Raw genomic sequence first — 13,688 nt, forward strand, 5'->3', positions numbered from 1 at the left:
GCCAGAGTACATGCGATATGATCGCTATTACATGAAATTCTAGAAAATGCAAACCGCAGGAAGATCAGTGTTTTGTTTTTGGTTTTTTTTTTTGTTTTTTTTTTGTTTTTTGGAAGATCAGTGTTTTTTTAGGGGCAGGAGGAAGGGATTACCTAGGGGCATTAGAGCCCCGCATCGGGCTCTCTGCTCAGCAGGGAGCCTGCTTCCTCCTCTCTCTCTCTGCCTGCTTCTCTGCCTACTTGTGATCTCTGTCTGTCAAATAAATAAATAAAATCTTTAAAAAAAAAAAGGCAAGTACAGTTTTGGATATTTAAAAGTTGCATTTATTTTGGAATTTGGGGTCAAGAAAAATTTTGTGTTTTAGACCACTTTTCAGACTAGAAACCAGTGATCTTTACTGGGGGGGGGCTGTCACTAGAAGGGGAGATAAGTCTGTTGATGAAGTACAAATGGCAGTTAAAGTGAAAAGGTGCTTTATTTCACTTTTAGTGTGTGTATTATTTTTTGTTCATCTGGTTGGACATCAGAAGTTTTTGAATGTTATTAAAAAACAGTGTTGGCAAGAGTATGGGAGAATGTAAGCTGTTATACACTGAGGAGTATCAATTGGTATAGCCCTTTGGTGGATGGCTTGGTGTTATCTAACAAAATTTACAATGCTTATACCCAGTAATTATTTATCTGTGCTACAGGATGTCCATATGAAAAAGAATGCTTCCTAATATATTTTATGGGGCTAGGATAACCTGATAGCAAAACCAGACAAGGGTAGTATACAAAAGGAACATTAGGGGCTAATTCAAGCATGAACATAAGATGCAGAAATTTACCCAAACCCAGAAATAGAATGCAGCAATGTATTATAAAAGCCAGCTTGTGTTCATCTAAGAATTCAAGGTTGGGGGGCACGTGGGTGGCTTGGCTCGGGTCATGATCCCAGGGTCCTGATATCGAGACCTGCATCGGGCTCTCTGCTCAGCAGGGAGCTGCCTTCTCCCTCTCCCTCTGCCTGCCACTCTCCCTTCTTGTGCTTGCTTTCTCTCTGTCACATAAATAAATAAAATCTTTAAAAAAGAATTTAAGGGGCACCTGGGTGTCTCAGTGGGTTAAAGCCTCTGCTTTCAGCTCAGATAATGATCTCAGGGTCCTGGGATTGAGCCCTGAATCGGGCTCTCTCCTCAGCGGGGAGCCTGCTTCCTCCTCTCTTTGCCTGCTTCTCTGCCTACTTGTGATCTCTATCAAATTAAAAAAAAAAAAGAATTTAAGGTTGGGCTAATATTAAAGGCTAGAAGGCAGTGATGACATTTTAAAGTGCTGAAAGAAAAAACTGCCAGCCAAGAATGCAAAATCTGGCAAAAGTGGGGCACCTGAGGGGCTCAGTCAGTTAACTGTCTGCCTTCATTCGGCTCAGGTTGTGATCTCCAGGGTCCAGCCCCTGAGTGGGCTCTCTGCTTAGTGGGAAGTGGGGTGTGTCTGCTTCTTACTCTTCCTCTGCCCTCCCCCTGACCCTGCCTGTGCACTGTGCAGTCTTTCTCTCAAATAAATAAAATTCTTTAATTAGGGGAAAAAAAAAACCCTCTGGCAAAAGTATCTTTCAAGAATGAAGGAAAAATTAAGACATTCCCAGATAAACAACATTTGAGGGATTTCTTTGCTGATAGACCTTCTGTATAAGAAATGCTGAAGGGAGTCTTTCAGACTCACTGCAGACCTATTGAATTTACTTTCTGGAGTAGAGCCAAAGAATATACATTTTAAATAAACTCTCCTATTTATTCTTACACGCCAGGAACAAAAACCTTTCAATGAGATATCATTTTCTATCTAGCAGATTGGTAAAAACTAAAAACAAAAACAAAAGCCCTGTGCTATCTAATGCTTGCCAGGATTTGGTACAATGGAAACTCTTGGTGAATGTGTGAATTGATGATAACTTTGCAAAACAGTTTGGCATTGCCTAGTAAAATTGAAGATATATAGACCATATAAAGTTATACAAACTGCAAAAATGGAGAGACTTTTCTATCTCTGCATATATGAATGTTCACACTGGCTGTTTGTAATAGCAAAAACCTAGAAACAATCTAGATGTTTATTGAGAGGAGAAAGTGTGGTGTAAAATGTGTGTGAAAATGAATGCACTGACATGTGCGGCCAAAAATGCAAGTGCTTTCATAAGGCATTTTCATAATTCATAAGTCACATTTTATTAGAGATACATACATTTCTAGTAAAACTATAAAGGAAATCAAGGGGATGATAAAAAAGTATGGGTTTTGGTTACTGGAGGTTGGGACAGGGAGGGACACACACAGGGTTTCAGTGGCTTTAGTGATGTGAGCTAAGAGATGGTTATGTGGGTATATATTTTATTTTCTTAATGCCTCATTATGTTTTACATGTATCAAATACCAGATATCATAATAAAAATGTTAAAGACTACATGAAATATAATATAAAACATCCATATTATGCTGCTATTGAAAAGAATGATAGGACTTTGTGTGTTCTGAGTCAGTGCAAGCCTCTTTTTCCTCTGTGGCTTTTATCCCTAACATCTACAGTTTCCTTTGCTTTCCATTTGTGGGATAGTATCTCTTCCAACTTAAAAATGAAATCCATTGAGGCAGAGGTTTTTTTTTTTTTTTTCTAACATCATATTTACTGCCGTATCTTAAATAGTTCCCAGAAAGTACAGAAAGAGTACATGCTAAACAGGCATTTATTGAATGAAAGAATATGTGTGTGTTAACACAGAGATATTTAAAGATTGGAATTCTACACACTAAATTAACTTCTGAGTAGGAGAGTAGAACTGTATTGCACTTTGTATTTTATATTCTGCATTTGCATTTTTGTAATATATTTATTATGCATTTTTTTAATTAAAGGAGGAGGAAACATCTTTGAAAATCAAGAAACAAAATGTAAACTGGAAAAAATGACAAAAAATAACATTATTGACAAACCTAAACAAACTCCTTAATTTCAGGAATTAATTTGACAAGTTATTAGATGTTAGGTTGAGACTGGAGTTTAGTCTGGAATCAGATCAACTTTAACATGCAGCTGGGCTGGTATCCCTTTCTCTGAATGTTTCTAGAGGAGACTGTTGTTAGCATGGGTCTCTGGAGGAAATAACTAGTCTTGAGCAGATGGGCTGTGAGGATTTTAAGACTTAAGGTCTTGTGCTGAGCAGTTTTGTGTCCTTGTTATTATATATACACTAAATAATGTGTTTTCTGTTTGACTTAAAATTTTGAAACAAAATGAAAAGACCAGGATGTAACCAGGGTTATGTACTTGGTTGGATATAGTAAAATAAGTAGTAGTCTATCTGAAAATACCTGGTGTACAGGTAAATACAATTTAAATGTGGTGGTTTGTTTATTCCATGCACTCTTTGTTGAGTAATTCCAAACACCTCCCCAACTCCCCCCAACCCTCCCCCCCACCGCCACTGCTCTCCCCACACACCCAACAACACCTTTTTAATGATAAAATATATACAACAGAACGGTCTTATCAAAGATTCCTGCACTGCTTTGGCATGGCTTTGACAATGCCCCTTTCTGACACAGCTTCTAGATAATAGAAGTATTTTGTAGACCTCTGTCTCCACTTTGTGGTAATGATGCTCTTTAAAAAGTGTGTAAATACATCCATTTTATTTAAACCTTAGATAATTACATAGTAGAAATGTGGATGTTATTTGTGACAAAGCACAAGAATATGATGATCTATATGATTATGCTTAGGACAGAAGTCCATGATCATGTCTGGCTCGCATTTTTACTTCAGAAGGGGAAACTGGCCAGAGGCATGTGGACATGAGATCAGTGTTAAGGAAAGGGTCCAGCTGTTGGCTTGTTTCTGTATGAGGAAAATTAACTTTCTCGGTGTCTAAGTGCCTCTCCTGTATACACATACACCATGCATGCCCTTGAAAGACATTTTTTTTTCTCCTCCATGAAACTAGGGAAACATACATGTCTTTAGTTTGGAGTTACTGAATTTCAAAGTGTTAAAAACTATTCCAAAAAAATTTTTTTTCCTCTTTTTTCAATATTTATTCTTATCATTTCCTCTGATCTTGAAACCAGTAACATGTTGTTTATTTCTGGTTTTTTACTAGCTCTGGGAGCACTTGGACCACACAATGTTTTTCCCAGATTTTAGACCATTTCTAAGTAGCAATCCACTGGACCAAGATAATAGAGCCAATGAGAGGGGTCACCAAACTCACACTGACTTCTGGGGACCAAGCCGGCCTCCACGGCTGCCAATGACTCGAAGATACAGATCACGAGGAAGTACTCGTCCTGATAGATCCCCAGCTATTGAAGGGTGAGTTTTTTATTTAAGTTTCTTTAAGGGTAGTTTCAATGAAGGACGTACTGGCATAATCTAATCTTTATAAGGTTCTCATACTTCTTACCTTTATGGACAAGATGGAGGTATAAAAACAGAATGAAGGTAAAGTTAAATTGAATGTCTCTTCTCAGCTGCTACCAATTAACAAATGATGATAAACTAAAAGATGCTAAAACTAATGATCTAGGTCTCTGGTTAATTTTATTAATGTCTTAGATTAATATATAGGTGATACATTTGTTTATCGGAAGATACTGAAAGGGAATATGCAATATATTGGGTGATGTTAGGATTCAAAAAGACCTCAATAGATTGAAACAATGGACTTAATATGAAATTTCATAGAAATAAGTATCGTCTTGTGATGATAAAAACATTCATACAACAAATGTTTATTGACTGTCTTTTATGCTGGAACACTTCTGTTAGACATTGGGATACAGTGGTGAGCAAAACAGATGCTGGCCCTTGATCTCATAGAGCCCATTTTATAGGAGTAATAAACATTAATTTTTAAAAATGTTTGCCATATGCACAGGATTGTACTTCATGCTTTATCTGCTTATTTAATCTATATGAATTAGTTGGTGCTATTGCTATTCTTTTTTTTTTTTTTAAGATTTTATTTATTTATTTGAGAGACAGTGAGAGAGCATGAAAGGGGAGAAGGTCAGAGGGAGAAGCAGACTCCCTGCAGAGCTGGGAGTCCAATGCAGGACTCGATCCCAAACTCCTGTAACATGAAGGCAGTGGCTTAACCAGCTGAGCTACCCAGGCACCCTGCTATTGCTATTCTTATTTTATTTTTATTTTTATTTTTTAAAGATTTTATTTATTTATTTGTCAGAGAAAGAGAGAGAGAGTATGCACAAGCCAGGCAGAGCGGCAGGCAGAGGCAGAGAGAGAAGCAGTCTCCCTGCTGAGCATCATGCGGGACTCCATCCCAGGACGCTGGGATCATGACCTGAGCCGAAGGCAGCGGCTTAACTGACGGCCACCCAGGCATCCCACTATTCTTACTTTAAATAAGAATAAACTAAGACTCAGAGAAATAAAATAACCTGGATCAGTGGTAGACCCAGGATTTACTTGAATCCTGGGATATATGAATCCAGTGCTGCATGGCAGCCACTAGCCACATGAGGTTATATGGATTTAAATTAATTAAAAGTTAATAAAACTCAGAATTCTTTAGTCATAGTAGCCACATTTCCAGGGTTCAGTAGCCAGAGATTGCTAGTAGTTACCATATTTTACAGCACAGATTATAGAACATTTCCATTATCTCAGAAAGTCCTGTTGGACAGTGCTGTTCTAGAACCTACACTCCCTCACATACATACACCTTCCACATTTTACTATTAATAGGTTACTATACTTGCTTTATCACATATCTATCCATCTATTTGTCTATTAGTTCACATTATACTGTATGAATTTCAGGGTTAGTTGTAGACATTTCCTCTTAGGATAATGATAGGATATAAGGAATCTGATTTAATGGGATTGTCTAGGACAAAAGCCAAAAAATCTCAGACCATTGTAATGATATATGGTGCTGAGAGGCAAATCTGTGCCAATTAAACTGCATGTAGATTACTTTCCTTTCTCTATGTGGTATGGACCTCATTGTTGAACTCCTCAGCTACAGTTCATCTATAGTTTAAAACTCTTGTGCACTTATTTTCTCCCACCCACTAAACTGCCAATTTTGGATCAGTGCTGTGGTCTGCTTTTTCTTTGCTCCTCCCCTAAGGGATGGGTGAATATTGCTGGAGGAAAATCATTAATATTCCCATTGGTGCCCCTACAGCTGGCAAAGTGTGTTTAATCTCCATTAGACTGTCAGTGCTTTTGATTAGTCTTTTAATTTGCATTCCCCTCAGGAAATATTTTGAACTTCTGCCAAATTTGACTCCAGATTTCCTGTCTGGTAGCTGATTCTCAGCAGCTGACTTGTATTCTTCATTTTGAAAGTTGGAGCCTCAGATATGAACTACCAAAAACCCTGGGTCAGATTTTTTTACATTAATATTTATTTCTCCTTCCAGTCTCCTGAGATGAGGTATCCTTCCTTTGTTTTCAAAATAACTCCATCAGTCCATGTTTCTGACTCATTCTTTTCCTGTTTCTTCTGAGACTTAGTTTCATTCATTTTCATCTCCTTGCTTCCTTTTTCCTCTTTGCTACTCTCCCACCTCCCACACTTTCGCAGCTTGATTTTCAACTCTGGCTGTACATTAGTGTCTCAGGATATTTTTAAAAATCCTGATACCTGGTCCCTGTCCCCAAGGATTCCAATTCAGATATTCTGGGTGAGATCTAAGCATTGATAATTTTAAAAAGCTTCTGCAGTTATTCTGATTGTAGCCAGAGTTGAGAACCATTGCTTTAGTTACTGCCCAGTCTTATTTCCTTCCTTTTCCAATAAAATTTCCTGAGAGGAGTTTGCTTTTACTTTGTGTACTTCCTTCTCTCTCATTATTCCTATACTACTGTAATCTGGTCCTCCTTTCATTAAAATCCCTGTGTTGCAGGGGTGAAGACCCAGTGGGTACTTCAAAATCTTTATTGTATGGGTCTAATGTACTGAATTCGTTATTTTCCCCCCTTGTGAAATTCTCTACTTTTCTGACTTCCCATGACAGTGAATTTTCTCGATTTACCTCTTCTCTTACTTTTCCTTCTAGTGGATACTTCCTAAATACTGGTTTTCCCAAGCTGTTTTCTTCATTCTGCTTTTCCTTAGTCTGCAACAGGGTTCTTAACTTTGGAGCTTAGTGACGTTGTTGGGCTGGGTAATTCTTTATCATGTGGGGGGCTCTCCTGTAACATTATATGTTTAGCAGCGTCCCTGGCTTCTGTCTACTACCTGTAGTAACTCCCCTTATCCTCCCAGTTATGACGATCAGAACTGTCTTCAGACATTGCCAAATGTCCCCTAGGGAGTGAAATCGTCCTTGGTTGAGAACCACTACTCCATAAGTTCTCTCTGGCCATTCTTAGACTATCTCACAATTCTAATAATTACCTATATACTAAAGACTCCCAGATCTGTATTTCTGTTTTGACCTTTCCCCTTAATTTGAGACTTGAATATATATCCTCTTGTTAGACACTTCTGTTTGGATGTTCCACAGATACTCCAAACTCACCAAGATGGAAGCTAAACTCATTTCTTCCAAACTGAATCCTTTTTCTTTATTTGAATTTGATTGGGGCTACCACTCTCTACGCAGTTTAGAAACTGAGGCCTTAACATAGACTCTTTTCTTTGTCCTGCTCAACTTTCTGCTATATATGCATCCAGTTAGTTGCTAATTCTTCCTGATTTTTCTTTCCTGTTTCTCAGCTCCTATTTTGTCCAACCATTTCCCTTTTAGTTCACGCCCATATCTCCTTCAAACCATTACCATTCTTAATTTTTTTAAAAGGATTTTATTTATTTGACAGAGGGAGACACAGCGAGAGAGGGAACACAAGCAGGGGGAGTGGGAGAGGGAGAAGCAGGCTTCCTGCCAAGAAGGGAGCCCGATACGGGGCTCAATCCCAGGACCCTGGGATCGTGACCTGAGCTGAAGGTAGATGCTGAACGACTGAGCCACCCAGGTGCCCCACCATTCTTAAATTTGATCCCTTATTACCCTTACAGGATTATCTACCTGAATTTTCAAATCTCTGTCACTTCTCTGTATAAAATCCATTGTCATAGGGTCCATAACTTCATATACAAGGTCCTCTATGTTTCTGAATTCTGCACCCTGGTTTCCTGTCACTTCCTGCTTTTCTTTCACCAATACAAAACTTATCATTCTCTACATATACCATGGTATTTCTAGCTTGTTTACCTTTACTTAATCTGTTCCTTTGGCAGAAATATCTCTACTGCTTTCTTGACCCAATTAATCCTTTGGTGAATTTAGGAAGCCTCTTGTTACCTCAGGACTAGATCAGAGGCCCTTCTTTGTGCTCTCCCAAAGCACCTCATGCACTCCCCCGCCCTAGTTCTTTTTATTTTTATTTTATTTTTCATTTTTGTTACTATTATTTTTAAAGATTTTATTTATTTGAGAGAGAGAGAGCACAAGCGGAGGGAGCAGCAGGCAGAGGGAGAAGCAGGCTCTCTGCTGAACAAGGAACCCCGTGTGGGACTTGATCCTAGGACCCTGGGATCATGACCCCAGCTGAAGGCCAGATGCTCAACCAACTGAGCAACCCAGATGTCCCTCCTACCATAGTTCTAACTATACCAGTTGAAATTATTAATACTATGTACTACATAGTATTACATAGTAATAGTACTACATAGTACTATTGTAGTATGTCAGGCTTGACATCCATTAGCCCATTTAATGTTCCCCAAAATACTGTGAGGTAGGTACTGCTGAGGAAAATTGAAATTCTGGCTTATTAGAGTATATCTTAGTTATCTGTTGTCACATAACAAGTTATCCTAAAACTTGGTGACTTGAAAGAGTAGTAATCGGGGTGCCTGGGTGGCTCGGTTGATTAAACGTCCTGGGATCGAGTCCTGCATCAGGCTCCCTGCTCAGCAGGGAACCTACTTCTCCCTCTCCTGCCTCTCTCCCCAACTTGTGCTCTCCCTCTCTCTGACAAATAAAGAAATAAAATCTTTTAAAAAAAGTAATAATCCTGTATTATTGCTCACAGTTCTTCGAGTCAGGAATTCAGATAGTGTAGGAGATAGTTTCTCTGTGCTGTGTGATATCTGGGACCACAGCTACAACACATAAAGCCTGAGGACTGAAATCATCTGTAGGCTTATTTGTGTACATGTCTGGTGGTAGGGCTAGCTGGTGGCTGGGCGTTTAGTTCATGCTATTAGGGAAAACCCACACATGACCTTCCTTAGTTTTAAGTCAAGTCTAATTTTTTTTTTTTTAAAGCTGTCCACTAATTTGAATTTGTCTGATTGTTTCTTCATTCAGATTAAATATCTGGGCAAGAGTATTAGATAAGTGATGTATCCTTCTCAGTGTATCACAACAGAGGGGGCACATGTCAGTTTGTGGGTAATGTTAAGTCTGACCATTTGGTTAAGGCCTTGTCTGCCAAATTTTTCTTATAAGGTTACACTTTCTTCTCTTTAATTAATAAATAATCTGTGGTGATACTTGGATATTAAATGAATATCTGGTTCTCTAAATAGTTTTTTACCTAATGATACTAACCTCTATTGATGATTCTTGCCTGAATTATTACCATAATGGCTATAAAATAATGGTTTTTCTATTTCTGTGATTTCTTCTACAAATATCAATCTTCTGTAAATGAGCTTTTTTCTTCTCCTTGCCCTATCTTATCAATCCACTTACTTATTTTAGTGTGGACTCATAGATTTTATTTTAATCATTATTCATTTTGATGCTCATAATCCCAATTTGACCAGAGTAATTGATCTAAGCATTTTAGGCAGTAACCCTCATTCACAGCTCTTAAATTAATAAGAGAGTTGAGGTGTCAGAGTAAAGTGACCACCTTGTGTTTCTCTGATTATTAGCTGGTAATTTCTGGCCTACCAGATAAACACAATTTCTGCTGGGGGTTCCTATAAAGGAAATAAAATTTTTTCAAGAAGATTTTTTTAGTTGCTACATAGGAATGAGGAGAATTATTCTAATTTGTTCTTTCTACTGTATGAATGCTTAAAAAACACAGTATGTATGGCCTTTGGCAGCCTTGTATTTTGTCCGCAATCTGAGAAGAGAAGGTAACTAGCACTTAATCAAATGCCTAGAATTTTTCAGGAGCTGGGCTATATACACTCTTCTCACAGAGCCCTGGAGCTGGGCCATGAACAGCTAAAGAAGGCGGGGGTCAAATTTTAATATCTTTTGCTCAGAAATTCCTTGCCAGATTAATAAAATATCAGTGTGAACACATTAGCTTGATTCAGTCCTCCTTGATTGCTTTGCCACTTTATTCCATTGGAAATTGTGGTCTGCTCCGTTACTACATTGTCCCTTTAACTAATAGCAGAGTGGGAGAAGGATATAAGCTTCCTTTTCTCATGTGTTCTTTTTGATAATCATATTTTTTTTTATTTTAAAGATTTTTTTATTTATTTATTTGACAGAGAGAAATCACAAGTAGGCAGAGAGGCAGGCAGAGAGAGAGGAGGAAGCAGGCTCCCTGCTGAGCAGAAAGCCCGATGTGGGGCTCGAACCCAGGACCTGGGATCATGACCTGAGCCGAAGGCAGCGGCTTAACCCACTGAGCCACCCAGGCGCCCCTTTGATAATCATATTAACTGAGTAACATATAACCCGACTTAATGATGACTTAAACAAGAGGTTTTTTTCCTTACATTTAGGGAGATGTCTGTAGCTGGGTGGCAGTAGGATATTTCTATATCTTAACCATGTTAGGGTTGAATCTTTGTGGTTCTCTTGGTCTTTCTCTCATGCTTACTGCCTTAGAGCTTCAGGAAAGAAGAAAGGGAAAAAGGATAGCATCAGCTTATTTGTCCCTCCCCCCCCTTTTTTTTAGGAAAGGAAAATCTTTTCCATTGCCCCACTCCCAACTCTATATTCCTTGCCAAGAAAATTCCACTCACTGGGCACTATGTCACATTTTCCCCATCCCCAGCTATAAAGAAAGCTGGGAGAGCATGGATTTAGCTTTTGAATCCTTTGTAGTTAGAGGTGGCAAGGGAGAAAGGTGTTCAGAATGGATTTGGAGTCAGTCAGCCAGTGTCTGCTAATGAGATATTTTATTAGCTACTTTAGCTAATAGAAAAAAATAACACGTTACTTCAAATTAATTGTAGCATAGGGTTAATATTTATTTTACATAAATAATGTTTTAGCAGTCTTCTGAAGATTTTGATCTTATGAGATAGGTTAACCATGGGCATCTCCCTCCCCTCCCCCTACACCTTTTTTGCAGGGGGTGAGTGTCATGAACTTAGTGATTTGGGGCTCCAAATCAGCATTTTGTATATTTTAGTCATTTAACTTTTTTTTTAAAGGTTTATTTAGAGAGAGAATGAGAGATTATGAAAGTGGTGTGAGGGGTAGAGGGAGAAATTCTTTTAACTCTTGTTGGTTTTTTTCTCATTCTATAATTATTATTATAATTTAAAGGTTTTTTAATTTGTTTATTTATTTATTTGAGAGAGAGAGAGACGGGGGGTTGGGGGGTAAAAGGGAAAGGGAGAGAGAAACCCAACTCTGTGCTAAGTGTTGAGCCCAACGTGGGGCTCAATCTCACCATCCTAAGTTTGCGACAAATCACAATCACAGAGAGATGTCACCTCACATCTGTTAGAATGTCTGTTATCAAAAAGACAGAAAATAACTAGTATTGGTAAGGATGTGGAGAAAAGGGAAGGAACCCTTGTGTACTGTTGGTGGGAATGTAATTTGGTGCAGCCGGTATGGAAGACAGTATGGAGATTCCTCAAGAAAGATCGAATATGATCCAGCAGGTCCATTTCTGAATATTAATCCGATAAAAACATGAAAAATGAAAACACTTAATTTGAAAAGATATATGTACATCCCTACATTTTATTGCAGCATTATTTTTAATAGCTAAGATGTAACCACCTGAGTGTCTATCTATAGATGAATGGATAAAGAAGACATGGTATAGATACATAATAGAATATTATTCAGCCCTAAAAAAAAAAATAAAATCTTGCCATTTGTAACAGTGTGGATGGACCTTGAGGACATTATGGTAAATGAAGTAAGTCAGACAGAAAAGACAAATATATTATCTCACTTACATGTGGGATCTAAAAAAAAAAACCCAAATCCCCAAACCAAGCTTGTAGATGCAGAGAACAGATTTATGGTTGCCAGGGGAACAGATTTGTGGAGTGGGGCATGAGAGGTGAGCAAAATGGGTGAAAAGGGGGTAGGGGTCAAAAGATACAAATTTCCAGCTATAAAATAAATAAGTTGGGGATATAATGTACAGTAGAGTGGCTGTAGTTAATACTGTATTGCATATTTGGAAATTACTAAGAGATCTTAGCAATTAGATCTTAAAAGTTTTTAACATAACAAAAAAATTCTAATTATGTATGGTGATGGATGTGAACTGGATTTATTGTGATCATTTCACAACACATACAAATAACAGATTTTAAAAAGTCTTTTTTTGTTTTTGAGATCCAAATGTTTTTTGATACTTATTTTTCCCAGAATTATATATATACACATGCACATATATGTGTGTGTGTTAGTGTGGGTCATAGAAGCTATATATACACCAAAAACAAACAAAAGTAGACAAATTGTATATACCACTACTACTTCGTTATTTTTTTCCATCTCCAAAACAAGTAATGCTTTAACTTTTTTTTTCCATTTTCTTTTCTTTTCAGTGTTCCAGCATTCATTGTTTATGCACCACACCCAGTGCTCCATGCAATCTGTGTCCTCCTTAATACCCACCACCAGTCTCAGCCAACCCCCCCACCCCCCTCCCCTCCAAAATCCTCAGTTTGTTTCTCAGAGTCCACAGTCTCTCATGGTTCTTCTCCCCACCACCCAATTTCCCCCAACTCACTTCTCCTCTCCATCTCCCCATGTCCTCTGTGTTATTCCTTGTGCTCCACAAATAAGCAAAACCATATGATAATTGACTCTCTCTGCTTGACTTATTTCACACAGCATAATCTCTTCCAGCCCTGTCCATGTTGATGCAAAAGTTGGGTGTTCATCCTTTCTGAGGGAGGCATAATACTCCATTGTATATATGGACCGTATTTTCTTTATCCATTCTTCCGTTGGAGGGCATCTTGGTTTTTTCCACACTTTGGCGACTGTGGTCATTGCTGCTATGAACATTGGGGTACAGATGACCCTTTTCACTACATCAGTATCTTTGGGGTAAATACCCAGTGAAAGTCTTCTTTGTTAAAACTAGTTGTCTGGGGCGCCTGGGTGGCTCAGTGCGTTGGGCCGCTGCCTTCGGCTCAGGTCATGATCCCAGGGTCCTGGGATCGAGTCCCACATCGGGCTCTCTGCTAGGCAGGAAGCCTGCTTCCCTCTCTCTCTCTCTGCCTGCCTCTCCGTCTACTTGTGATCTCTCTCTGTCAAATAAATAAATAAAATCTTAAAAAAAAAAAACAAAAACTAGTCTGAAGGTTGTTTCATGAATGTATTGCATGTTATAAAAGTTGAAGTGCAGTAATGTCTGAAGACTGTAAGTGATGGTCTTTCTTGTTTCTAATAAGATAGATACTTTTATCTTTGCTTATCATCTTTAGGAAGTAATATGTTAGCGTTTAAAATGCTGTGTGGTATAATTGTAAAACTCTTTTAAAAAGAGGAGTACAG

General features: G+C 38.3%; 1 protein-coding gene across 2 annotated transcripts in view; it reads left to right on the forward strand.

The window, feature by feature from the left end:
* The window catches only part of RNF115 (ring finger protein 115), a 72,549-nt gene that overhangs the window by 37,460 nt on the left and 21,401 nt on the right, over positions 1–13,688 (forward strand). For both annotated transcript variants that reach the window (XM_047727618.1, XM_047727619.1), the window contains one exon: positions 4,136–4,347. In XM_047727618.1, coding sequence (XP_047583574.1) covers positions 4,136–4,347 — 212 coding nt within the window. The remainder of the gene's footprint in view (positions 1–4,135; positions 4,348–13,688) is intronic.

This window comes from Lutra lutra, chromosome 4 (assembly GCF_902655055.1).
Source record: "Lutra lutra chromosome 4, mLutLut1.2, whole genome shotgun sequence".
Taxonomy (NCBI): Eukaryota; Metazoa; Chordata; class Mammalia; order Carnivora; family Mustelidae; genus Lutra; species Lutra lutra.